This window comes from Heterodontus francisci, chromosome 3 (genome assembly GCF_036365525.1).
Source record: "Heterodontus francisci isolate sHetFra1 chromosome 3, sHetFra1.hap1, whole genome shotgun sequence".
Lineage (NCBI taxonomy): Eukaryota > Metazoa > Chordata > Chondrichthyes > Heterodontiformes > Heterodontidae > Heterodontus > Heterodontus francisci.
In genome coordinates this window covers 197,350,677-197,378,388 of record NC_090373.1, presented here as the reverse complement: position 1 = coordinate 197,378,388, position 27,712 = coordinate 197,350,677, and the positions used below count along the sequence as shown (strand labels likewise).

The 27,712-nt window shown below is 48.6% G+C and overlaps 2 protein-coding genes across 2 annotated transcripts in view; one reads left to right on the top strand and one right to left on the bottom strand.

Moving 5' to 3' along the window:
• Positions 1-5,216, bottom strand: part of yipf3 (Yip1 domain family, member 3) — a 38,760-nt gene extending 33,544 nt beyond the window's left edge. Inside the window, exon 1 of the mRNA XM_068028125.1 lies at positions 5,044-5,216. Coding sequence (XP_067884226.1) covers positions 5,044-5,109 — 66 coding nt within the window. The 5' untranslated portion in view covers positions 5,110-5,216. The remainder of the gene's footprint in view (positions 1-5,043) is intronic.
• An 89-nt stretch (positions 5,217-5,305) lies between these two features.
• On the top strand, positions 5,306-26,953 carry polr1c (RNA polymerase I and III subunit C). The gene is made up of 9 exons (XM_068019763.1): positions 5,306-5,417; positions 5,501-5,572; positions 7,907-8,014; positions 9,149-9,281; positions 12,278-12,397; positions 12,586-12,738; positions 17,053-17,202; positions 18,473-18,589; positions 26,542-26,953. The coding sequence occupies exons 1-9, from the start codon at positions 5,346-5,348 to the stop codon at positions 26,658-26,660; spliced, it is 1,044 nt and encodes a 347-aa protein (XP_067875864.1). The 5' UTR covers positions 5,306-5,345; the 3' UTR covers positions 26,661-26,953.
• The last annotated feature ends 759 nt before the right edge of the window (positions 26,954-27,712 follow it).

The window sequence follows — 27,712 nt, the reverse complement described above, 5'->3', positions numbered from 1 at the left end:
AAAAGAGGAGGAGGAGGGGGGGAAAAGAGGAGGAGGAGGGGGGGAAAAGAGGAGGAGGAGGGGGGGAAAAGAGGAGGAGGAGGGGGGGAAAAGAGGAGGAGGAGGGGGGGAAAAGAGGAGGAGGAGGGGGGGAAAAGAGGAGGAGGAGGGGGGGAAAGAGGAGGAGGAGGGGGGGAAAGAGGAGGAGTTGGGGGAAAAGAGGAGGAGTTGGGGGAAAAGAGGAGGAGTGGGGGAAAAGAGGAGGAGGGGGGGAAAAGAGGAGGAGGGGGGGAAAGAGGAGGAGGGGGGGAAAAGAGGAGGAGGGGGGAAAAAGAGGAGGAGGGGGGGGAGGGGAGAGATGGGGGGAAAAAGAGGAGGAGGGGGGGGAGGGGAGAGATGGGGGGAAAAAGAGGAGGAGGGGGGGGAGGGGAGAGATGGGGGGGAAAAGAGGAGGAGGGGGGGAGGGGAGAGATGGGGGGGAAAAGAGGAGGAGGGGGGGAGGGGAGAGATGGGGGGGAAGAGGAGGAGGGGGGGGAGGGGAGAGTTGGGGGGGGGAGGGGAGAGTTGGGGGGGGAGGGGAGAGTTGGGGGGGGGAGGGGAGAGTTGGGGGGGGGAGGGGAGAGTTGGGGGGGGGAGGGGAGAGTTGGGGGGGGGAGGGGAGAGTTGGGGGGGGGAGGGGAGAGTTGGGGGGGGAGGGGAGAGTTGGGGGGGGAGGGGAGAGTTGGGGGGGGAGGGGAGAGTTGGGGGGGGAGGGGAGAGTTGGGGGGGGAGGGGAGAGTTGGGGGGGGAGGGGAGAGTTGGGGGGGGAGGGGAGAGTTGGGGGGGGAGGGGAGAGTTGGGGGGGGGAGGGGAGAGTTGGGGGGGGGAGGGGAGAGTTGGGGGGGGGAGGGGAGAGTTGGGGGGGGGAGGGGAGAGTTGGGGGGGGGAGGGGAGAGTTGGGGGGGGGAGGGGAGAGTTGGGGGGGGGAGGGGAGAGTTGGGGGGGGAGGGGAGAGTTGGGGGGGGAGGGGAGAGTTGGGGGGGGAGGGGAGAGTTGGGGGGGGAGGGGAGAGTTGGGGGGGGAGGGGAGAGTTGGGGGGGGAGGGGAGAGTTGGGGGGGGAGGGGAGAGTTGGGGGGGGAGGGGAGAGTTGGGGGGGGAGGGGAGAGTTGGGGGGGGAGGGGAGAGTTGGGGGGGGAGGGGAGAGTTGGGGGGGGAGGGGAGAGTTGGGGGGGGAGGGGAGAGTTGGGGGGGGAGGGGAGAGTTGGGGGGGGAGGGGAGAGTTGGGGGGGGAGGGGAGAGTTGGGGGGGGAGGGGAGAGTTGGGGGGGGAGGGGAGAGTTGGGGGGGGAGGGGAGAGTTGGGGGGGGAGGGGAGAGTTGGGGGGGGAGGGGAGAGTTGGGGGGGGAGGGGAGAGTTGGGGGGGGAGGGGAGAGTTGGGGGGGGAGGGGAGAGTTGGGGGGGGAGGGGAGAGTTGGGGGGGGAGGGGAGAGTTGGGGGGGGAGGGGAGAGTTGGGGGGGGAGGGGAGAGTTGGGGGGGGAGGGGAGAGTTGGGGGGGGAGGGGAGAGTTGGGGGGGGAGGGGAGAGTTGGGGGGGGAGGGGAGAGTTGGGGGGGGAGGGGAGAGTTGGGGGGGGAGGGGAGAGTTGGGGGGGGGAGGGGAGAGTTGGGGGGGGGAGGGGAGAGTTGGGGGGGGAGGGGAGAGTTGGGGGGGGAGGGGAGAGTTGGGGGGGGAGGGGAGAGTTGGGGGGGGAGGGGAGAGTTGGGGGGGGAGGGGAGAGTTGGGGGGGGAGGGGAGAGTTGGGGGGGGAGGGGAGAGTTGGGGGGGGAGGGGAGAGTTGGGGGGGGAGGGGAGAGTTGGGGGGGGAGGGGAGAGTTGGGGGGGGAGGGGGAGAGTTGGGGGGGGAGGGGAGAGTTGGGGGGGGAGGGGAGAGTTGGGGGGGGAGGGGAGAGTTGGGGGGGGAGGGGAGAGTTGGGGGGGGAGGGGAGAGTTGGGGGGGGAGGGGAGAGTTGGGGGGGGAGGGGAGAGTTGGGGGGGGAGGGGAGAGTTGGGGGGGAGGGGAGAGTTGGGGGGGGAGGGGAGAGTTGGGGGGGGAGGGGAGAGTTGGGGGGGGAGGGGAGAGTTGGGGGGGGTGGGGAGAGTTGGGGGGGGAGAGAGTTGGGGGGGGAGAGAGTTGGGGGGGGAGAGAGTTGGGGGGGAGAGAGTTGGGGGGGGGAGAGAGTTGGGGGGGGAGAGAGTTGGGGGGGGAGAGAGTTGGGGGGGGGAGAGTGTTGGGGGGGAGAGAGTTGGGGGGGGAGAGAGTTGGGGGGGGAGAGAGTTGGGGGGGGAGAGAGTTGGGGGGGGAGAGAGTTGGGGGGGGAGAGAGTTGGGGGGGGAGAGAGTTGGGGGGGGAGAGAGTTGGGGGGGGAGAGAGTTGGGGGGGGAGAGAGTTGGGGGGGGAGAGAGTTGGGGGGGGAGAGAGTTGGGGGGGAGAGAGTTGGGGGGGGAGAGAGTTGGGGGGGGAGAGAGTTGGGGGGGAGGGGAGAGATGGGGGGGAGGGGAGAGATGGGGGGGAGGGGAGAGATGGGGGGGAGGGGAGAGATGGGGGGGAGGGGAGAGATGGGGGGGAGAGATGGGGGGGAGGGGAGAGGTGGGGGGGGGAGGGAGAGATGGGGGGGGGAGGGGAGAGATGGGGGGGGGGAGGGGAGATGGGGGGGAGAGATGGGGGGGAGGGGAGAGGTGGGGGGGGGAGGGGAGAGATGGGGGGGGGAGGGGAGAGATGGGGGGGGGGAGGGGAGAGATGGGGGGGGGGAGGGGAGAGATGGGGGGGGGAGGGGAGAGATGGGGGGGGGAGGGGAGAGATGGGGGGGGGAGGGGAGAGATGGGGGGGGGAGGGGAGAGATGGGGGGGGGAGGGGAGAGATGGGGGGGGGAGGGGAGAGATGGGGGGGGGAGGGGAGAGATGGGGGGGGGAGGGGAGAGATGGGGGGGGGAGGGGAGAGATGGGGGGGGGAGGGGAGAGATGGGGGGGGGAGGGGAGAGATGGGGGGGGGGAGGGGAGATGGGGGGGGGGGGAGGGGAGAGATGGGGGGGGGAGGGGAGAGATGGGGGGGGGAGGGGAGAGATGGGGGGGGAGGGGAGAGATGGGGGGGAGGGGGAGATGGGGGGGGGAGGGGAGAGATGGGGGGGGGAGGGGAGAGATGGGGGGGGGAGGGGAGAGATGGGGGGGGGAGGGGAGAGATGGGGGGGGGGAGGGGAGAGATGGGGGGGGGAGGGGAGAGATGGGGGGGGGAGGGGAGAGATGGGGGGGGGAGGGGAGGAGAGATGGGGGGGGGAGGGGAGAGATGGGGGGGGGGAGGGGAGAGATGGGGGGGGGGAGGGGAGAGATGGGGGGGGGGAGGGAGAGATGGGGGGGGGGAGGGAGAGATGGGGGGGGGAGGGGAGAGATGGGGGGGGGGAGGGGAGAGATGGGGGGGGGGAGGGGAGAGATGGGGGGGGGGAGGGGAGAGATGGGGGGGGGGAGGGGAGAGATGGGGGGGGGAGGGGAGAGATGGGGGGGGGGAGGGGAGAGATGGGGGGGGGGAGGGGAGAGATGGGGGGGGGGAGGGGAGAGATGGGGGGGGGGAGGGGAGAGATGGGGGGGGGGAGGGGAGAGATGGGGGGGGGGAGGGGAGAGATGGGGGGGGGGAGGGGAGAGATGGGGGGGGGGAGGGGAGAGATGGGGGGGGGGAGGGGAGAGATGGGGGGGGGAGGGGAGAGATGGGGGGGGGAGGGGAGAGATGGGGGGGGGAGGGGAGAGATGGGGGGGGGAGGGGAGAGATGGGGGGGGGAGGGGAGAGATGGGGGGGGGAGGGGAGAGATGGGGGGGGGAGGGGAGAGATGGGGGGGGGAGGGGAGAGATGGGGGGGGGGAGGGGAGAGATTGGGGGGGGGAGGGGAGAGATTGGGGGGGGGAGGGGAGAGATTGGGGGGGGGAGGGGAGAGATGGGGGGGGGGAGGGGAGAGATGGGGGGGGGAGGGGAGAGATGGGGGGGGGAGGGGAGAGATGGGGGGGGGAGGGGAGAGATGGGGGGGGGAGGGGAGAGATGGGGGGGGAGGGGAGAGATGGGGGGGGAGGGGAGAGATGGGGGGGGAGGGGAGAGATGGGGGGGGGAGGGGAGAGATGGGGGGGGAGGGGAGAGATGGGGGGGGAGGGGAGAGATGGGGGGGGAGGGGAGAGATGGGGGGGGAGGGGAGAGATGGGGGGGGAGGAGGGGAGGAGGGGAGAGATGGGGGGGAGGAGGGGAGAGATGGGGGGGAGGAGGGGAGAGATGGGGGGGAGGAGGGGAGAGATGGGGGGGAGGAGGGGAGAGATGGGGGGGGGGAGGGGAGAGATGGGGGGGGGAGGGGAGAGATGGGGGGGGGAGGGGAGAGATGGGGGGGGGAGGGGAGAGATGGGGGGGGGAGGGGAGAGATGGGGGGGGGAGGGGAGAGATGGGGGGGGGAGGGGAGAGATGGGGGGGGGGGAGGGGAGAGATGGGGGGGGGGGAGGGGAGAGATGGGGGGGGGGAGGGGAGAGATGGGGGGGGGGAGGGGAGAGATGGGGGGGGGAGGGGAGAGATGGGGGGGGGAGGGGAGAGATGGGGGGGGAGGGGAGAGATGGGGGGGGGAGGGGAGAGATGGGGGGGAGGAGAGAGATGGGGGGGAGGGGAGAGATGGGGGGGGGGGAGGGGAGAGATGGAGGGGGGGGGAGGGGAGAGATTGGGGGAGGGGAGAGATGGGGGGGGGGAGGGGAGAGATGGGGGGGGGGGAGGGGAGAGATTGGGGGGAGGGGAGAGATGGGGGGGGGAGGGGAGAGATGGGGGGGGGAGGGGAGAGATGGGGGGGGGAGGGGAGAGATGGGGGGGGGAGGGGAGAGATGGGGGGGGGAGGGGAGAGATGGGGGGGGGAGGGGAGAGATGGGGGGGGGAGGGGAGAGATGGGGGGGGGAGGGGAGAGATGGGGGGGGGAGGGGAGAGATGGGGGGGGAGGGGAGAGATGGGGGGGGGAGGGGAGAGATGAGGCGGAGGGTGGGGGGGGAAGAGAGATGAAGGGGCACATCGCTCTACCATTACACCATCTGATTATTTCACCTGTAGCAGGTTCTCCTCGAACGCTCCCCATTCGCCGCTCCTTTCCCCTCCACCACCTGCCGCCATGTTTTGCTCCAAACCCTACCGTTTCTGCAGCGATTATAATCGGTCACAACTGTAAACACCCGCGACAGATCGACGTGGACAGCAAAACTTCGCGACGTTTGGAAAGATCTCGCGAGGTCTGGGTGGAGTTTGACGGACGGTTGCGCGCGCGGGCAGGAACGGGAGCGGAAGTCTCGTGCGAGTTTGAACCGGTTCTTGCCAGGTCAGAGGTTGAAAGTTCACCAACCTTGGCGATCATGGCGGGTGGTCGAGAGCGGATTGAGTTGATTCGGAATCGTGTGGTTCTCAAGGAATTTGGGATCCAGAATGTGAGTGTCGGTTGGATTGTGTTTTAATTAACTAATATAAATCAGTGGGATTGCTATTGATCGCGACTGTTTTTGTGTTTCAGGTTCACACTACTGATTTCCCAGGAAATTACCCCGGTTACGATGACACGTGGAACCAGCAGCGGTTTGAGGAGGTACAACATGAACAGAGCACCAGTAACAGCTAAACAGTGCTACAGTGAAAAGAGTCCGGCCGGAGAATGTCACCCATTTTATAAGTTATCTTCATCAATGATGTCGCTGTCCTTGCAAGGAACAGCATTAGATTGCCTGTTCTAGGCATGTTGCAGTGCTCCTGTTTTCAGGTGGCCTTGCGTTGTTGACAAATTCACTTAGGAATTTACATTGTTAACACCATGTTCAACAGTAGGACTAATCAGTGGTTCGGTTGGTGTGTGCTAGTGTATTATGGCTTTGCATGGCTCAAGGGAATCTGGAAAGTATTGATTTGGGGGTGAAAATAACAGGCATTTCTCCCAATTGGTGATGCGTATCAATGCTTGGGAGAGGGGGCTGGGTGGCAATTGCAGCTTGGATAAGAACATAAGAAACAGAAGCACGAGTGGGTCATCTGGCCCCTCTAGTTGTTCACTACTAATAGTATCAAGGCTGAACTCCACTTTCCAGCCCTATCCCCTTAGTGCCCAAAAATCTGTCGGTCTCAGTCTAGAATATACTCATAGACTGAGCATCCACAGCTCTCTCAGTCCCCTTTTCCTGAGACTATGTCCTCTAGTTCTTTACTCCAACCAGGGAAAACAGCCTCTCAGCATTTACCCTGTCAAGCTGTCTTTAAAAAAATTAAATATTTCAACAAGATCACCTCTCATTCTTCTAAATTTCAGGCCTTTGGGACTGTGTTGAGAAGGAATGAAAGTAATTTATTGTCTTTCTTTAATGAAAACAAAGTACCATTATGGGTAAAGCTTATGTCATACAAGACAGATGTCCAGACATTTTCTTTCATGGTTTAAAACTCCTTGATATTAACCAGAAGAGCTTTCTTCTAATCACTTGCTGTACCTGAATACTAACCTTTTGTGATTCATGTACTAGATCCCTCTGTACCACCGAGTTCTGCAGTCTCTCCATTTAAATAGTATGCCGCTTTTCTATTCTTCCTGCCAAAGTGGACAAGTTCACATTTTCCCACATCATACGCCATCTGCCAAATTTTTGCCAACTCACCTAACCTATCTATCCCTTTGTAGATTCTTTACCTCCTCTGACAACTTACTTTCCTTCCTATCTTGGTGTCATCAGCAAATTTAGCTACCGCACATTCGGTCCCTTCATCCAAATCATTGATATAGATTGTAAATAGTTGAGGCCCCAGCACTGATCACTGTGGCACTCCACTAGTTACAGTTTGCCAACCTGAAAAAGACTCATTTATCCCTACTCTCTGCTTCCTGTTAGGTGCATAAATCCCTGAAAGTTGCTACCCAGGTTAATAGGGCTGTTAAGAAGGCATATGGTGTGTTAGCTTTTATTAGTAGGGGGATCGAGTTTCGGAGCCACGAGGTCATGCTGCAGCTGTACAAAACTCTGATGAGACCGCACCTGGAGTATTGCGTGCAGTTCTGGTCACCGCATTATAGGAAGGATGTGGAAGCTATGGAAAGGGTGCAGAGGAGATTTACTAGGATGTTGCCTGGTATGGAGGGAAGGTCTTACGAGGAAAGGCTGAGGGACTTGAGGTTGTTTTCGTTGGAGAGAAGGAGGAGGAGAGGTGACTTAATAGAGACATATAAGATAATCAGAGGGTTAGATAGGGTGGATAGTGAGAGTCTTTTTCCTCGGATGGTGATGGCAAACACGAGGGGACATAGCTTCAAGTTGAGGGGTGATAGATATAGGACAGATGTGAGAGGTAGTTTCTTTACTCAGAGAGTAGTAAGGGCGTGGAACGCCCTGCCTGCAGCAGTAGTAGATTCACCAACTTTAAGGGCATTTAAGTGGTCATTGGATAGACATATGGATGAAAATGGAATAGTGTAGGTCAGATGGTTTCACAGGTCGGCGCAACATCGAGGGCCGAAGGGCCTGTACTGCACTGTAATGTTCTAATTCTAACCAATCCTTTATCCTGCTAATATGTTACCCCCTCCACCATGTGCTCTTATCTTGTGTCGTCATCTTTGATGTGGCACCTTATCAAATGCCTTTTGGAAATCCAAGTACACCACATCTACAGATTTCTCCTTTATCCACTTTGCTTGCACTGCCTCAAAGAACTCTAATAAATTAGTCCAACATGATTTCCCTTTCACAAAACCATGTTGACTCTGCCTGATTCCATTATGATTTTCTAAGTATCCTGCTCTAATCTCCTTAATAGATTCTAGCATTTTCCCCGTGACAGATGTTAGGCTAACTGGCCTACAGTTTCCTGCTTTCTGTCTCCCTCCTTGAATAAAGGTGTTACATTTGCTATGAACTGCCTGTGAAGTTTGTCTCTTTCTCAGAATTTCAGGGTTGATATTGTTCAGTTGGAGGAAGATACGCTGGAGTTTGACATGATTGGAATTGATGCTGCTATCGCAAATGCCTTCCGCAGGATCCTTCTTGCTGAGGTAATGAAATTCCAGGCTGTGTTAGGTTAGTAATGGTATTCATCTTGCAGCACTCTTAAGTCGTAGAGTTATACAGCACAGAAACAGGCCCTTCGGCCCATCGTGTCTGTGCCGGCCATCAAGCACCTATCCTAATCCCATTTTCCAACACTTGGCCCATAGCCTTGTATGCTATGGCGTTTCAAGTGCTCATCTAAATACATCTTAAATGTGAGGGTTCCTGCCTCTACCACCTCTTCAGGCAGTGTGTTCCAGATTCCAACCACCCTCTGAGTGAAAATGTTTTCCTCAAATCCCCTCTAAACTTCCTGCCCCTTACCTTAAATCTATGCCTGGTTATTGACCCCTCCGCTAAGGGAAAAAGTTTCTTCCTATCTATCCTATTAATGCCCCTCATAATTTTGTATACCTCAATCAGGTCCCCCCAGTGGTATTAAATTTAAAAGCTAAAATATTTGTATTTTATAATGTGCAGTGGTGGAGAATATAGTGAGACTTTGAATAGCTGTGTGATGTTGCAACACTTGCCTCTGACGTTTGCAGTCTGATCTGTCTTGAACAATATGTGGCCACTATAGAAACCTTCAGTTTGGTTTGAAGACTTAACGGGTACTTGCACCTTGCAGTCTGATGCTGAGCCATACAATCCCACGAGATCTCAGCTTCAGTTCCTGCTTTTTTCTGGGTTAGATGGTAGCCAGAGCAATGATAAATGGTTTCAATACCCATGGCATCACTGCCAAGCCCAATCCTGTCCTTTCCCAACATCCGCACAGACGTGCTTCCAGCAATCGGGAATAGGAACTCTTATCCACCTCTTTAACCCAACAATTCATCCATAGGAACACCTCTGTTGTACAGGGTGAGATTTGGTGCACACTCTAGGCCATCAAAGTAGATGCACACATGAGGCTTATTATAGCGCCCCTATCACCAACCTGGCAGAGATCAACTATTTCAGCACAAACTGGGAATTGAATGAGACTGTCAGGTCTGGATGAATCAAATGCTCACCAAGTACATTTGCAGAACCAATTGGGAGCTGCCAGTTTTGGTGGATCCTATTTGACGTCATTTGCTGTTGTTTAATATGTTGAACATGCTACATTAAATCCAACCTTGGCTGTTGTTCAGGTCCCAACAATGGCTGTGGAGAAGGCATTTATCTACAACAACACCTCCATTGTACAGGATGAGATTCTGGCACACAGACTGGGCCTCATCCCCATCAAAGCAGACCCACGACTGTTTGAGTATAGGAGCACAGGTGAGGGGGTTGCATCACCTCAATTATGAAGAGATGTGTTATGGCCTTCCTAATATTTAGTGTTGTCCTTTTTAAATTGTGGGAGGCAAGGACTGACCTAGGGGGAGGGGGGTGGGGATGAGGGGACAAACTAAATTACTGCCTCTCCATTACTCTGCAACTTCCTCAGAATGCAGTTTACAACTTTGAAGCTAAAAGAAAAGGGAATGTTCAGAGATGGGAATGCAACTGGTATTTGGTTCCCGATTTCAGGATAAGCTGTGCTGTATTAATGAAGACCAGGTAATGGGATGGTCTCTAAATAAGGAATTTATAGAACAGGAGGATCTGTAAACCTGGGGTTACATGGAGTGGGATGATCTGCAAATGTGGGTTACATAAAATAGGAGGGTTATAAACCTAGGGTGGGCAGGTACATGGAGTAGGCTGGAAATCTGAAATAAAAACGTGTTTCTTGGAATTCTTTTTCAGCCTGTCCTGTTAAAATTGAAAAATAGCAAGGAGTTGTGACTGCTGCACTAAACTACAGTGTAGACTGGTCATAAATTCCCAAAGGATTGATCTTTATGGGGTTGTTTTTACTGATTGTCCATGGAATCTCGCTGGTTTCAAACAGACTACTCAATTTTAACAGGACAGGCTGAAAAAGAATTCCAAGAAACACGCTGGTGGTAATGGAAATCAAATGTCTGTTAAATTCAAAAAGCTTTGCCAATGAAACAAAATCTGCTAGATGCTTGTATTTGAATTGAATGACCTTGCCTTTTTCTCAGATACTTGACTAAACCGATTTATTCTGCAGCTATTGTTTCAAAACAGGCTGAACCATTTTCTGAGTATAGCTAACTCTTTTATGTACTGTGACAAAGAAATAAACCAAACCCATACTTCATTTTTGTGATATATGGTATAAAATTCCTCTCCTTGTATAATATTATTGATACATTTTTGTCCTTTCTACCCTTCTTGCTGTATGTATTTTCTGTAGGTTCTATATTTCAGATTAATCTCGTAAGCAATAAGCCTTTATTACCTTCCATGGCCCCCTATCTTTAGCTGGGTTTGATAGCAAGCCCAGGATAACAGAAAAATAAATGTTCAGTGCTTTAGCTACAGGTTTATCAATAGAGTGTTACAACATCAGATGTAATTTTAGCCATTAACTAACAAACCGATTTGTTGGAACAATAGCAAAATATATAACTAATAATAATTGAGAATGCTCCAATGAAATGTCAGCTTGGCATAATTGTTATCAGAGGGTTGTAGGTTTAAGTCCCACTCCAGAACTTGAGTATATTACACAGCTTGACCCAGGGATGAGGAACTTCAGTTACGTGGATAGGTTGGAGAAGCTGGTCTGTTCTCCTCCTTGGAGATGATTTAGAGTGGGAAGAATAAACAAGAAGCATATTATCTAAATGGTGAGAGATTGCAGAGCTCTGAGAGGGATCTGGGTGTCCTAGTGCATGAATCACAAAAGGGTAGCATGCAGGTTCAGCAAGTAATTAGGAAAGCTAACAGAATGTTATTGTTTATTGCGATATTTATTGATTACAAAAGTAGGGAGATTATTCTTTCAGTTATACAGGGCATTGGTGAGACAACAAATGGAGTACTGTGTAAAGTATTGGTCTCCTTATTTAAGGAAGGATGTAAATGCGTTGGAAGCATTTCAGAGAAGGTTTACTAGACTAATACCTAGGTTGTTTTATGAGGAAAGATTGGACAGGCTAGGCTTGTGTCTGCTGGAGTTTAGAAAAGTAAGAGGCAACTTGATTGAAACAGATAAGATCCTGAGGGATCTTGACAGGGTGGATGTGGAAAGGATGTTTCCCCTTGTGGGAGAATCTAGAACTAGGGGTCACTGTTTAAAAATAAGGGGTCGCCCATTTAAGACAGAGATGAGGAGAAATGTTTTCTCTGAGGGTTGTGAGTCTTGGGAACTCTCTTCCTCAAAAGGCAGTGGAAGCAGAGTCATCGAATATTTTCCAGGCAGAGGTAGATAGATTCTTGATAAGCAAGGGAGTGAAAGACTATTGGGGTAGGTGGGAATGTGGAGTTGAGGTTGCAAACAGATCAGCCATGATCTTGTTGAATGGCGGAGCAGGCCTGTGAACCTTAGTAGCTTACTCCTGCTCCTAATGCGTATGTGCGCAGCAGGTTTGAAGAGATGTTCAAAATCATGAGGGGTCTAGACAGAATAGTTAGGAAGAATCTATTCCCATTGGCCAAAGAATCCAGAACCAGAGGACATCAATTTAAGATGATTAGCAAAAGAACCAATGGTGACAGGAGGAAAAACGTTTTTGTTGCTGGAAAAAAAGACATGTTGTTGAAGCTTTTCATCTTGCATTCATCAGGACAGACACAAGAATGCCAAATTTCAAAGGGAGCAACAGTTTATACAGCATGAGAAAAAGGTGCTGATTGTTTGAGGTGTTGTGACTTTTTTTATGTAGTGAGTGGTTAGGAACTGGAATGCACCACCTGAGAGTGAGGCAGATTTAATCGAGCCCTTCCAAAGAGAACTGGATAGTTACCTGAAAAGAAAGAAATTGCAGGGCCACAGTGAAAAGGCGGGGAGTGTGACTAGGTGAGTTGCTCTTTCAGAGAGCAGGAGCAGACACAACAGGCCGAATGATGGTCTCCTGTTCTGTAACCATTCTATGATTCGGTACAGTACTGAAGAAGTAGTGAATTGTTTGAGGTGCTGCTCCTCAAATTAAATGTTAAACAGGCTCTAACTGATATTTCAGTGGTTCAAGTGAATGTTAACAATTCTATAGCACTGTTCAGAAGAACACCAAGGTGTTATCCTAGTGTACATCACCCAAAACTGATTAACCGGATATTCATTTCATGGCTGATTGTGGGACTGGTGCAGAATGGCTGCTGCATATCGGCAGCCGTTATTCATCAAATGTGAAGCACTTCGAGGTGTTCTATTGCAATAAGGATCTGTACAAATGTTAATACTTTATTTATACATAAAGGGGATGAAGAAGGGACAGAGATCGATACTCTTCAGTTTCAACTTAAAGTGAAGTGTACGAGAAATCCTAAAGCACATAAAGACTCTTCCGACCCTGAAGAACTGTATCTTAATCATAAAGGTAAACAGTCTTCATTTCAGGCTTGCACTGTTTGGGTGCAGCTTCTTAAAATGGAGTTAAATATAAAAACTAACAGGGACTTGATTTGAGACCATTGCAATATTCAACAAAGATCTCTTGTATGAATACCGTGTAATGTCATACCACAGTTACAGAATGGTCCTGCATTCTTCCATTTGTCTTTGCAGTCTACTCCAAGCATATGAAGTGGGTACCAATTGGGAACCAGGCTGACCTCTTCGGACAGGTTGACATCCGACCTGTACATGATGATATCCTGATTGCTCAGCTCCGGCCAGGGCAGGAAGTCGATGTTGTCATGCACTGCGTGAAAGGAATCGGTAAGACGGGGTGGGGGGATGTTCGCGGTGGGAGCCTATTGTTTACAGCAACCTTGGTGGAGTACTAATGCAGAGTAAAGCATAGCCAACTGACTGAGGTACCAGAAGGCTGTTAGCCCCGTGTTAGAAAAATTGACAAGGCTGGGGCTCTTTTCTGTAGAAAAGAGAAGACAGAGAGGTGACTGAATCAAGTCCTTTAAAATTACCAAGGGGTTTGATAGGGTTACATAGAGAAGCTGTTTCCACTTTTGAGTATTCCATTACTAGGGGCCCCTATGGAGTGGAGACTTCGCCGGAGTGAGACGTAGTCAGAGTTTGAGGTAGGAATTTGGTTCACGTGGGAATTCGGTGCAGAGGGGGAAAGAGGAATTGTTGTGTGATGTTCCATCAAAGAAGGTAAGTGGTTGGTTAGCTTTTTCTCTTATCTAAACTAAGGAATTTTAATTGGGGTTAGTATAACATTAATTGGAATAAGAAACCTAAGAAGCTTCTGATTATTGAGGTGATTTCTTAGTACGGTTTTATTAGTTGTAGTAAGATTCACCAGCTGTTGTAAAACTTAGTAATAGTGGGGTTATTACTTATAAGTTAATTAAGAAAAATAAATTAATTAACACATTATAAAGATGGCAGGGCAGGCGATGTGTTGTGGGAGCTGGTGGACGCCAGTGTGATCCACAGCAAACACGTCTGCAGCTTGAGGAGTTTCGGCTCATTTAATGAGCTGGAGGCCGAGCTACAGACAATGCGATGCATCAGGGAGGAGGAAAGTTACCTGGACACTTTGTTGCAGAAGGCAGTCACATCCCATAGGATCAGGTCTTCTGATTTGGTCAGGGACAGGTGGGTGTGACCGCAAGTGAGGCAGGTAAGGGGATCAAGAAGGCAGAAGTGGAGGAGCCTCAGCTCTTGCAATTGCCCAACAGGTTTGAGATTCTTTGTACTTGGATGGATGGACAAAAGAGCTGAACTCCAGAGGTGAGGTGAGAGTGACTGCCTTTGACATCAAGGCAGCATTTGACAGAGTATGGCATCAAGGAGCCCTTGCAAAACTGAAATCAGTGGGAATCAGGGAGGAAACTCTCCGCTGGTTAGAGTCATACCAAGCACAGAAAAGATGCTTGTGGTTGTTGACGAAGGAGGTCAAACATATCAGTCTCAGGACATTACTAGTGTCCTCGGCCCAACAATCTTCAGCTGCTTCATCAATGACCTTCCCTCCATCATAAGGTCAGAAGTGGGGATGTTCGCTGATGATTGCACAATGTTCAGCACCATTCGTAACTCCTCAGATAATGAAGCAGCCCATGTCCAGATGCAGCAAGACCTGGACAACATGCAGGCTTGAGGTGATAAGTAATAAGTTACATTTGCGCCGCACAAGTGCCAGGCAATGACCATTTCAAACATAAGAGAATCTAACCATCTCTCATTGATGTTCAGTGGCATTACCATCACTGAATCCCCCACTGTAAACATCCTGGGGGTTATGACAGACCAAAAACTGAACAGGACCAACCATATAAATACTGTGGCTACAAGAGTAGATCAGAGGCTTGGAATTCTGAGGCGAGTAACTCTCCTCCTTACTCCCCTAATGCCTGTCCACCATCTACGAGGCACAAGTCAGGAGTGTGATGGAATACTCTCCACTTGCCTGGATGGGTGCAGCTCCAAAAACACTGAAGAAGCTCAACACCATCCAGGACAAAGCAGCCCACTTGATTGGCGTCCCATCCACCACCATCAACATTCACTCCTTTCACCACTAACGCACAGTGGCAGCAGTATGTACCACCTACAAGATGCACTGCAGCAACTCACCAAGGCTTCTTCAACAGCCGCCTGCCAAACCTGCAACCTCTACCACCTAGAAGGACAAGGGCAGCAGATAGATGGGAACACCACCACCTGCTAGTTCCTCTCCAAGCTACACACTATCCTGACTTGGAACTATATCACCGTTCCTTCACTGTCGCTGGGTCAAAATCCTGGAACTTCCTTCCTAACAGCACTGTTGGTGCACCTACATCCCAAGGAGTGCAGTTGGGTCAAGGAGGCAGTTTACCACCTCCTTTTCAAAGGCAATTAGGGATGGGGAATAAATGCTGGCCTAGCCAGCGACGCCCACATGTCAAGAACGAATAAATAAAAAAAGACAGATGAAGCAAAGGCAAGCATCAAATAGGATCAAAGTGCAGAATAATGTTAAAAAGACAAAGTTAAGGGCACTTTATCTGAAAACACATAGCATTTTCAACAAGGTAGATGATTTGAAGGCACAAATAGAGGTAAATGGTATGATTTAATTGCCATTACAGAGACGTGGTTGCAGGGTGATCTGGACTGGGAACTGAATTTTCAAGGATATTTGTCATTTAGCAAGGATGGGCAAAAAGGAAAAGTAGGTGGGGTAACGTTCTTAATAAGGGACGAGATCAGTGCATTAGTGAGAGGATCTTACATCGAAGGATCAAGATATAGAATCAGTTTAGATGGTGCTAAGAAACAGCAAGGCATGGAGTGGAAGAGTGTCAGATAATCAAGTAACAGTGGAAGCAAAAGAGGCTGACCGTGGGCGTCATTTTATAGGCCGCCAAACAGTAGTGGTAATGTTAGCACGTTGTAAATCAGGAAATTAGAGGTGCATGTAACATGGGTAATACAGAAATAATGGGCGACTTCAATTTACACAGACTGGGTAAACCTAATCAGCACTAATGCTTTAAGAGGACGAATTCCTGGAGGGTATATATGTTGAAGACCCAACGAGGGATTGGGCTATTTTAGATTTAGTATTAGATGATGAGAAAGGGCTAATTAATAACCTTGCTGTAAAGGAGCCTTTGAGAAATAGTGACCATAATATGATAGAATTTTACATTAAGTTTGAAAGTGATATAGTTCATTCTGAAACTAGGGTCTTAAATCTTAACAAAGGAAACTGTGAAGGTATGAGGGGCAAGTTGGCTATGGTGGATTGGGAAAATACGCTAAAAGATTTGATAGACAGGCAATGGCTAGTAATTAAAGAAGTATTACATGGTCAACAACAAATATGCATTCCTCTAAGACACAAAATTCTGTGGATGCAGATAGGAAATTTTCCTTGGTATAATAAAAGCAAAATACTGCGGGTGCTGGAAATCTGAAATAAAAACAAGAAATGTTGGAACCACTCAGCAGGTCTGGCAGCATCTGTGGAAAGAGAAGCAGAGTTAACGTTTCGTGTCAGTGACCCTTCGGAACTAGCAAATATTAGAAATGTCAAAGGTTATAAGCAAGTGAGGTGGGGGTGGAGCAAGAGATAACAAAGGGCGGCGCAGTGGTTAGCACCGCAGCCTCACAGCTCCAGCGACCCGGGTTCAATTCTGGGTCCTGCCTGTGTGGAGTTTGCAAGTTCTCCCTGTGTCTGCGTGGGTTTCCTCCCACATGCCAAAAACTTTGCAGGTTGATAGGTAAATTGGCCATTATAAATTGTCCCTAGTATAGGTAGGTGGTAGGGAAATACAGGGACAGGTGGGATGTGGTAGGATTATGGAATTAGTGGAGGATTAGTATAAATGGGTGGTTGATGGTCAGCACAGACTCGGTGGGCCGAAGGGCCTGTTTCAGTGCTGTATCTCTAAATAAATAAATAAAATAAATAAAGGAGAAGGTGTAGCTTGGACCAGGCCACATAGCTGACCAAAAGGTCATGGAGCAAAGGCAAACAATATGTTTATAGTGTGTTGAAAGACAAAGCATTCGTACAAATAGGGTGTTAATGGACTGAAGGTTGAACAGCAACAAGTACAGACATGAATAAAACAGTGGGTAAGCAAACTGAACAAACTAAGATGAAATGAAATAAATGCAAAAAAAGATTGTAAAAAATAACTAAAAATAAAAGTAAAACGTTTTCCTTGGTGTTGTGTCTAGAACCAGGGACATTGTCTCAGAATAAGGGGCAGGCCATTTTAGGCTGAGATGAGGGGGAATTTTGTCACTGAGGGTGGTGAATCTTTGGAATTCTCTACTCCGGAGGGCTGAGGAAGCTCAATCATTGAGTGTGTTCAAGAAATCGATAGATTTCTGGACACTAATTACACCAAGGGATATGTGGATAGCACGGAAAAGTGGCATGGAGTTAGATGATCAGCCACAATCTAATTGAATAGCAGAGCAGACTTGACGGGCTGAATGGCCTACTCCTGCTCTTATGTTACTAAATATATGATGGCCATTAATAAATCTGATAAGGAATTCCGAGAAACTTCTTTTAGTTAAGTGTAAGATGCGATGTGAATATATTTTCTTTTGTGCTCCCTTCAGGTAAAGACCACGCCAAGTTCTCTCCCGTTGCCACAGCAAGTTACCGACTTCTTCCCGATATAACTCTGCTGAGTCCTGTGGAAGGGGATCTGGCAGACGAACTAAAGCGCTGCTTCTCTCCTGGAGTCATCGATGTGCAGACAGTGAATGGTGAGCCTGTTATGTATGAAGGCTGTAATTTTAAGTCGGTTTCTTGAGCTCTTTAGACCAGAGAAGGTTGTGGGGAGATTTAACCAAAATAATATTTTGAATGAGTAACTAAGGAGAAACTGTTTCCACTGGTAGAAGGGTTGGCAAACGCAAGGACTCTGGTTTAAAATAATTGGCAAGAAAAGCAGAGCAGGAATGAAGATAAAAATTTTAATGCATTAAGTTATGGTGATCTGAGTTCACTACCTGAAAAGGCAGTGGAAGCCAATTCAGTCGTAATTTTCAAAGGGGTTTGGATAAACACTTGAAAGGGAGAATTTTGCAGGGCAATGGGAACGAGCAGGGGAGTGGGACTAATTGGATAACTCTTTTAAAGAATTGCCAAGATATGTTGAACCAAATGGCCTCCTCCTGTGTTGCATCATTGATTCTATGGCGTGGCCTGTAATGGACACCAGTTGTTCTGGAACACTATGGAAGAAAGTTTGGCCCAGGACATTTAGTCACCTTGGCTCGTGTTATGCAGTTTGTGGTCTATGTATATTAAAAATCAGTATATTATAAATTTATCAATAAAAAATTAACTTCTGAAAAATGGGAGTTTGAGTGATACAAATCACCTGCTAAACTCAGAGAGTGATTGGATATGAAATGCACGACCACTTAGGAGTAGTTGAGACAAATATCATAGATCGGAAGCCAGGTAAGTATGAGGGAGAAAGAAATAGAAGAATATGGAGATAGAATGAGCTGAAGTAGGATGGGAGGATCACAGACCTGAAACATTAACTCTGTTTCTCTCTCCACAGATGATGCCGGATCTGCTGAGTATTTCCAGCACTTTCTGTTTTTATTTAGGATGAGAGGATTCTTGTGTGGAGCATAAACACTGGCACAGACCTGTTGGGTTGAATGGCCTGTTTCTGTGCTGTCAATTCTGTGTAAAGTCTGATAGTTAACTGACAATAGCACAGTTCATTAATTTTGTAGGGTATCACTTTGCAATGAAGTGAAATCCTGGCCTCGCCAAATGTGCTGACTTTAGCTATCCCACGTAGGGAGTGAGAATATTTATCTCCAAAAGACAGAGTAGGGGAAATCCAGTTTTATCAGCACCATATTGATGCTGTTTTCCATCTGTCATATTCTTAATTGCACATGATAAGTTTGACTGTTTCAAAACTATGAGCCTGGTGGTTTCAGGTATTGGACTAGTCTAAAGCATTGATTCTTTTCATGATGTGGAGGTGAATTGTTCCTTTTCCTTTAGGGAGAAAATTTGCAACAGTTGTGAATCCTCGCTTGGACACCTGCAGTCGTGAGATTTTCCGCCACGATGTCCTGAAGAATCTTGTCCGTCTTGGCAGAGTTCGAGATCACTACATCTGTAAGTAAAGGCTGTGGATGGGTTATCTTGGATGAGCTTGGCAAAATGTGGCCTTAGAATCATAGAAAGTTTAAGGCACAGAAAGAGGCCATCGTGTCTCTGCCGGCCAAAAACGATCCACCTATTCTAATCCCACCTTCCAGCATTTGGTCCGTAGCCCTGCAGCTTACAGCACTTGAGGTGCATATCCAGACTCCTTTTGAATGAGTTGAGGGTCTCTGCCTCAACTACCCTTTCAGGCAGTGAGTTCCAGACCATCACAACTCTCTGGGTGAAAAAGATTTTCCTCATTTCCCCTCTAAATTTTCTACCAATCACTTTAAATCTATGTCCCCTCATCACTGACCTCTCTGTTAAGGTAAATAGACCCTTCACCTCCACTCTATCCAGGCCCCTCAAAATGTTGTACATTTCAATCAGATCTCCCCTCAGCCTTCTCTGTTCCAAGGAGAACAACCCCAGCCTGTTCAATCTTTCCTCATAGCTGCATTTTTCCAGTCCTGGCAACATCCTCGTAAATCTGCTCTGTACCCTCTCTAGTGCAATTGCATCCTTTCTGTAATGAGGTGACCAGAACAGCACACAGTATTCAAGTTGTGGTCGAACCAATGAATTATACAGTTCCAGCATAACCTCCCTGCTCTTGTATTCTATACCTCAGCTAATAACCACCTTATTGACCTGTCCTGCTACATTCAGGGATCTGTGGACATTCACTCCAAGGTCCCTCACTTCCTCTACTGCTCTCAGTATTTTCCCATAAATTGTGTATTCCTTTGCCTTGTTTGACCTCCCCAAATGCATCACCTCACACTTCTCCAAATTGAATTCCATTTGTCACTTTTCTGCCCATCTGACCAGACCATCAATATCTTCCTGCAGCCTACAGTTATCCTCCTTGCTATCTATCACACGGCCAAACTTTGTGTCGTCCGCCCTACATTTACGTCCAAATCGTTAATATACACCACAAAAAGCAGGGGACCCAGTACTGAGCCATGTGGAATGCCACTGCAATCAGCCCTCCAGTCGTTAAAACAGCCGTCAACAATTACCCTTTGTTTCTGCCACTGAGCCAACTTTGTATCCACCTTGCTGCATTTCCCTGGATCTCATGGGCTTTTATTTTATTAACCAGTCTGCCATGTGGGACCACATCAACTGCACTACCTTCATCTATCTTCCTTGTTACTTCTTCAAAAAATTCGATCAGGTTGGTCAAACAAGATCTTCCCTTAACAAATCCATGCTGACTATCCTTGATTAACCTGTGCCTTTCTAAGTCATAGTTTATCCTCTCTCAGAATTGATTCCAATAATTTGCCCACTACTGAGGTTAGACTGATTGGCCTGTAATTATTCGGTTTATCCTTCGCTCCCTTTTTAAACAGTTAGCAGTTCTCAAATCCTTTGGCACCCCACCTGTATCCAGTGAGGACAGGAAAATGATGGTCAGACCTTACACTATTTCCCCTCTTGCTTCTTTTAACAGCCTGGGGTACATTTCATCCGGCTCTGGTGATTTATCAACTTTCAAGATACTAATCCCATTAATACTTCTTCTCTCCCTATGTTTATAACATCCAATATATCACACCCCTCTTCCTTAACTACAATATCTGCATCGTTGCCCTCTTTTGTGAAGACAGTTGCAAAGTATTCATTAAGAACAATATCAACATTTTCTGTTTCTACACGTAGGTTACCTTTTTGGTCTTTTGTGGGCCCTACTCTCTCCTTAATTATCCTCTTACCCTTAATGTATTAACAAAGAACAAAGAAAATTACAGCACAGGAACAGGCCCTTCGGCCCTCCAAGCCTGCGCCGATCCAGATCCTCTACCTAAACATGTCGCCTATTTTCTAAGGGTCTGTATCTCTTTGCTTCCTGCCCATTCATGTATCTGTCTAGATACATCTTAAAAGATGCTATCGTGCCCGCGTCTACCACCTCCACTGGCAACACGTTCCAGGCACCCACCACCCTCTGCGTAAAGAACTTTCCACGCATATGCCCCTGAAACTTTTCCCCTCTCACTTTGAACTCGTGACCCCTAGTATTTGAATCCCCCACTCTGGGGGAAAAAGCTTCTTGCTATCCACCCTGTCTATACCTCTCATGATTTTGTACACCTCAATCAGGTCCCCCCTCAACCTCCGCCTTTCTAATGAAAATAATCCTAATCTACTCAACCTCTCTTCATAGCTAGCGCCCTCCATACCAGGCAACATCCTGGTGAAGCTCCTCTGCACCCTCTCCAAAGAATCCACATCCTTTTGGTAATGTGGCGACCAGAACCGCACGCAGTATTCCAAATGTGGCCGAACCAAAGTCCTATACAACTGTAACATGACCTGCCAATTCTTGTACTCAATACCCCGTCCGATGAAGGAAAGCATGCCGTATGCCTTCTTGACCACTCTATTGACCTGCGTTGCCACCTTCAGGGAACAATGGACCTGAACACCCAAATCTCTCTACATCAATTTTCCCCAGGACTTTTCCATTTACTGTATAGTTCACTCCTGAATTGGATCTTCCAAAATGCATCACCTCGCATTTACCCTGATTGAACTCCATCTGCCATTTCTCTGCCCAACTCTCCAATATTCTGCTGTATTCTCTGACAGTCCCCTTCACTATCTGTTACTCCACCAATCTTAGTGTCGTCTGCAAACTTGCTAATCAGACCACCTATACTTTCCTCCAAATCATTTATGTATATCACAAACAACAGTGGTCCCAGCACGGATCCCTGTGGAACACCACTGGTCACACGTCTCCATTTTGAGAAACTCCCTTCCACTGCTACTCTGTGTCTCCTGTTGCCCAGCCAGTTCTTTATCCATCTAGCTAGTACACCCTGGATCCCATGCGACTTCACTTTCTCCATCAGCCTACCATGGGGAACCTTATCAAACGCCTTACTGAAGTCCATGTATATGACATCTACAGCCCTTCCCTCATCAATCAACTTTGTCACTTCCTCAAAGAATTCTATTTGGTTGGTAAGACATGACCTTCCCTGCACAAAACCATGTTGCCTATCACTGATAAGCCCATTTTCTTCCAAATGGGAATAGATCCTATCCCTCAGTATCTTCTCCAGCAGCTTCCCTACCACTGACGTCAGGCTCACTGGTCTATAATTACCTGGATTATCCCTGCTACCCTTCTTAAACAAGGGGACAACATTAGCAATTCTCCAGTCCTCTGGGACCTCACCCGTGTTTAAGGATGCTGCAAAGATATCTGTTAAGGCCCCAGCTATTTCCTCTCTCGCTTCCCTCAGTAACCTGGGATAGATCCCATCCGGACCTGGGGACTTGTCCACCTTAATGCCTTTTAGAATACCCAACACTTCCTCCCTCCTTATGCCGACTTGACCTAGAGTAATCAAACATCTGTCCCTAACCTCAACATCCGTCATGTCCCTCTCCTCAGTGAATACCGATGCAAAGTACTCGTTTAGAATAGCACCCATTTTCTCTGACTCCACACATAACTTTCCTCCTTTGTCCTTGAGTGGGCCAATCCTTTCTCTAGTTACCCTCTTGCTCCTTATATATAAATAAAAGGCTTTGGGATTTTCCTTAACCCTGTTTGCTAAAGATATTTCATGACCCCTTTTAGCCCTCTTAGTTCCTCGTTTCAGATTGGTCCTACATTCCCGATATTCTTCCAAAGCTTTGTCTTTCTTCAGCCACCTAGACCTTATGTATGCTTCCTTTTTCCTCTTAACTAGTTTCACAATTTCACCTGTCATCCATGGTTCCCTAATCTTGCCATTTCTATCCCTCATTTTCACAGGAACATGTCTCTCCTGCACGCTAATCAACCTCTCTTTAAAAGCCTCCCACATATCAAATGTGGATTTACCTTCAAACAGCTGCTCCCAATCTACATTCCCCAGCTCCTGCCGAATTTTGGTATAGTTGGCCGTCCCCCAATTTAGCACTCTTCCTTTCGGACCACTCTCGTCTTTGTCCATGAGTATTCTAAAACTTACGGAATTGTGATCACTATTCCCAAAGTAGTCCCCTACTGAAACTTCAACCACCTGGCCGGGCTCATTCCCCAACACCAGGTCCAGTATGGCCCCTTCCCGAGTTGGACTATTTACATACTGACAAAACATCTTTGGGTTCACCTTGATTTTGCTTGCCAATATTCTATCATGCCGTCTCTTTTCTTTCCTAATTTCCTTTTTGATTTCACCCCTCCACTTTCTATTCTCCTTTTGGCTTTCTTGAGTTCTCGGTGTCGGACAGAAACTTTTCTTTTCTGCCTTTTCTTACCCCGTAGGCTCCTTGACATCCATGGGGCTCTAGATTTGGCCGCCTCACCCTTTTTCTTTGTGGGAACATGTTTACCCTGAACCCCTTGGATCTCCCCTTTGAATGCCTCCCACTGTTCTGACACTGATTTACCTTCAAGTAGCTGTTTCCCGTCCACTTTGGCTAAATCACTCCTCAGTTTAGTAAAATTAGCCTTGCCCCAATTGAGAACTCTAACTCCTGTTCTATCTCTGTCCTTTTCCATAATATGATCACTACCACCAAAATACTCTCCCACTGCCACTCCTTCCACCACCTGCCCTTCTTCATTTTCTAAAACTGTGCCCTCTCTTGTTGTACTTGCTACATACTGGGCAAAAAAGTTCCCATAAATGCACCTCAAGAATTCTGCTCCCTCAATTCCTTTCATACTAAAACTATGCCAATTAATATTGGGGTAGTTAAAATCCCCTCTTATTACTGCTCTATTGTTCTTGCACTTCTGAGAGATTTGCCTACATTTCTGCTCTTCCATCTCCCTCTGACTGTTTGGGGGTGTATAGTACACTCCAGCAGTGTGATTGCCCCTTTTTTGTTCCTTAGTTCAATCCATAAGGTCTCATTTGATGAACCTTCCAACATATCATCCCTCCTCACAGCTGTAATAGTTTCTCTGACCAAAATTGCCACTCCCCTTCCTTTCTTATCCCCCTCCCTATCACGTCTGAAAACCCTGTAACCAGGAACGTTGAGATGCCATTCCTGTCCCACTTTAAGCCATGTTTCTGTAATAGCTATTATATCATACTGCCACGTGTCTATCTGTGCCCTCAGCTCATCTGCATTATTTGTTATACTCCTTGTATTGAAAGAGATAACCTTGAGCACTGCCAAACTCTCTTTTTTTTATTTTCTAACTCTCATTTCCTCTGACTTCCAGACTCATCCATTGATTTTCCGCCTTCCATTTTAATTTCTGATTTTGTCCCAGCTGAGTCTATCCTCAGGTCCCCATCCCCCTGCCTTTTGGGGTGAAGAAAATAATGGGTCACTTGATCCATTTCTCGCTACCGCTCGCCCACGTTTCGCTCGCTCTCTGTCTCTGGCCCCTGCCCCACCCGAGAGTTTCTTTCATCATTTCCAGTAGGTGCTGAATCTTGCAGGGAGACAGTTCCTTCATGTGCGAGCCCAGGCTGCGTGTATTGACTACAATCCCACTTGTGGGGAGAGACATATCTGGACTAAGCCCAGTCTTCCCTCACCAAGCATTCTCACACGTGCTTGTGTTGTACCAGCTATAGCTCAGTGGGTAGCTCTGTGAGTCAGAAGGTGTGGGTTAATTTCCCACCCGAGGCCTTGAGGACAACAATCTAGGCTGACACACCAGTGCAGTACTGAGGGATGAGACGTTAAACCAAGGCCCCTGTCTGTTCTCGTGGGTGGACGTAAAAATCATAATACACTATTTTGAAGAAGAGCTCTCCGATATTATGCCCAGTATTTATCCCCTCAATCAATGTCATTAAAACAGATCATCTGGTTCTCTCATTGCTGGTTGTGGAGCTTGCTGTGTGCAAATTGGCAGCATTTCCTACATTACAACAGTGACTACTCTTGAAAAGGTACCTCATTGGCTGTAAAGCACTTTGGTGCATCTGGTGCTTGTGAAAGGCGCTATATAAAGACAAGTCTTTCTTCAGTGGTCAGTAAATGTCATTCAGGAATTCCCCAGCTCAGGCTGTTGAAGCCAACTGTAGCTAAATCAGCAGAGAGCATTCACCCTCCATGCTATCATCTGAATTGAGTCTTTTATTAACGAAGAGAAAATAGTGGGTTGAAGAAACAGGATTGGATTTGATTTGTGAGTTGTAAATTTCTACAACCAGGCTGGATGTACTAGGGTGAAGACTTGCAGTGCAGAGGCAAGTCTAGGCAGCACATCCTGTTACCAAAATATTAAGAACAAAAGAAATAGCAGGAGTAGACCATACAGCCTGCTCTGCCGTTCAATACGATCATGGCTGATCTTTTGCTTCAACTCCACTTTCCCACCCACTCCCCATATCCCTTGATTCCCTGAGAGACCAACAATCTGTCTATCCCAGCCTTAAATATATTCAACGACAGAGCATCCACAACCCTCTGGGGTAGAGAATTTCAAAGATTCACAACTCTGAGGGAAGAAATTGCTCCTCATCTCAGTCCTAAATGATCAGCCCCTTATCCTGAGACTGTGTCCCCCATGTTCTAGATTCCCCAGCCTAGGAAAACAACCTCTCAGCATCCACCCTATCAAGCCCCTTCAGAATCTTGTATGTTTCAATAAGATCACCTTCTAAACTCCAGAAAGTATAGGCCCATTTACTCAGCCTCTCAATATAGAACAGCCCTCTCGTCCCAGGAATTAATCTAGTGAATCTTCGCTGTCCCACCTCTAATGCAAGTTTATCGTTCCTCAAATATGGAGACCAAAACTGCAGACAGTACTCCTGGCGTGGTCTCACCAAAGCCCGGTGCAATTGTAGCAAGACTTCCTTATTCATATACTCCAATCCCCTTGCAGTAAAGGCCAAAATACCATTTGTTTTCCTAATTGCTTGCTCTACCTGCATGCTGACTTTCTGTGTTCCTTGTACAAGTACACCCAAGTCTCTCAACATCAACAATGAGAAGTTTCACACCTTTCAAAAAATATTCTGCTTTTCTGTTCTTCCTACCAAAGTTAATAACCTCACACTTCTCCACATTATACTCCATCTGCCTCCTTGTTGCCCATTCACTTAACCCATCCATATCTCATTGCTTTGTGTTCTCCTCACAGCTTACATTCCCAACTAGCTTTGTATCGTCAACAAACTTAGATACATTACTCTCGGTCTCTTCGTCTAAATCATTAATATAGATTGTCAATAGCTGAGGCCCCAGCACTGGTCCTTACAGCACTCAATTAGTTACAGCCTGCCAACTTGAAAATGCCCCATTTATCCCAACTCTTTGCTTCTGCCTGTTAACCAATCCTAATATATGCTAATATATTACCCCCCATTTCCATGCGCCCTTATCTTGTGAATTAACCATTGTGTGACACCCTATCGCATGCCTTTGGAAATCCAAGTAATTCAACATCTACTGATTCCCCTTCATCTGCCCTACTAGTTATATCCTCAAAAACTTTAATAAATTTGTCAAACACAATTTCCCTTTCGTAAACCTAAGTTGGCTGTTTGATCATACCATGATTTTCTAAGTCCATTAAGTCTTCCTCAATAATAGATTCCAGCATTTACTCAATGAGGGGAATAAGTGGTTAGCACCACAGCCTCACAGCTCCAGGGACCCGGGTTCAATTCTGGGTACTGTCTGTGTGGAGTTTGCAAGTTCTCCCTGTGTCTGCGTGGGTTTCCTCCGGGTGCTCCGGTTTCCTCCCACTGCCAAAGACTTGCAGGTGATAGGTAAATTGGCTGTTATAAATTGTCCCTAGTGTAGTTAGGTGGTAGGGAATATGGGATTACTGTAGGGTTAGTATAAATGGGTGGTTGTTGGTCGGCACAGACTCGGTGGGCCGAAGGGCCTGTTTCAGTGCTGTATCTCTAAAATATAAAAAATAAAAATTGTGCCAGACCTGACCAAGATTCTGTGGAATTGCTGTTCACTAAGCTTTGTTATCTTTAAAGTTTCAGTAGAGTCAACGGGAATTCTTCTCCCTGAAGTGTTGGTATCTGAAGCCCTGAAAGTGTTGATGACAAAATGCAGAAGATTTTTGAATGAACTGGATGCAGTACAGATAGACTGAACTTCACAGGTCCAGTTGGGTTTAGGCTGAGGACACTGCATGGAACAGTTTGCTTGGGTCAAAGTGACAGCAGGATCCTGATCACAGACTGTATCTAATTGTATTACAGCATCGTTGAGTGAGTTTGTCATTCACTTTCCCCAGTGCTATCACAGATTGACACTTGTATAAGGCACCATGCCAAGTACAGTAGCAATGGTCTGTGACCTTCTGTTAATGCATCATAATTCCTTCCAAGTATTTATCCCTATATGGGTGTGTATATATGTTACAATATTAAAGCATTAACACATCAGCCAAAATCTCCTATCATCTTGATGCAAAACAAGTTTGCTACTGTGAGATAGAAGTACTTGCGTCAAGTTATTGTTGCAAAATGATTGACACAATGAGGGATTCTTATCCATCCAGTCATAACCAGAGAATCACCTCCAGTGAATTCTCTTCTCACTCTCCCACCATTAACTCTGGTGTCCCCCAAAAACCTGTCCTTGACCCCCTCCTATTTTTCATCTACAGGCTGCCCCTCAGCAACATCATCTGAAAACACATCACTTTCTGACACCTCTGCACCACCTCTCTCGACCCCTCAAAGTGTCACAAAATTATCAGACTGCTTGTCTGACATCCAGTACAGAGCAGGAATTTATTCTAACTAAATATTCAAGACCAAAGCCCTGCCACAAACTCTGTTGCCTACCTACCAATTCCATCCCTCTCCCTGGCAGCTTGCTGAGGCAGAGCCTGACTACCTGCAGTCTTGATGTCTTATTTGACCCTGAGATGAGCTTCTGGCCACATAACTGTGTTACCATTAAGACTGCCTTTTTCCATCTTATTAGTATCGCTTGCCTCCAACCTTGCCTCAGCTCATGTATTGCTGAAACCATCCATGCCTTTGTTACCTCTAGGCTTGACTATTCCAGTACACTGAAGCAGCCCGTTTCCAGATGCAGTAAGACCTGGACAACATCCAGGCTTGGTCTGATAAGTGGCAAGTAATGTTTGTGCCACACAAGTGCCAGGCAACAACCATCTCAAACAAGAGAGAA

Excerpts from the sequence above, each read along its gene's own strand:
- polr1c (XM_068019763.1), top strand. The coding sequence starts at position 5,346 with ATGGCGGGTGGTCGAGAGCGGATTGAGTTGATTCGGAATCGTGTGGTT. Across the intron at positions 12,398-12,585 it reads ACTGTATCTTAATCATAAAG|TCTACTCCAAGCATATGAAG; the intron begins GTAAACAGTCTT and ends TTGTCTTTGCAG. Across the intron at positions 12,739-17,052 it reads GCACTGCGTGAAAGGAATCG|GTAAAGACCACGCCAAGTTC; the intron begins GTAAGACGGGGT and ends TGCTCCCTTCAG.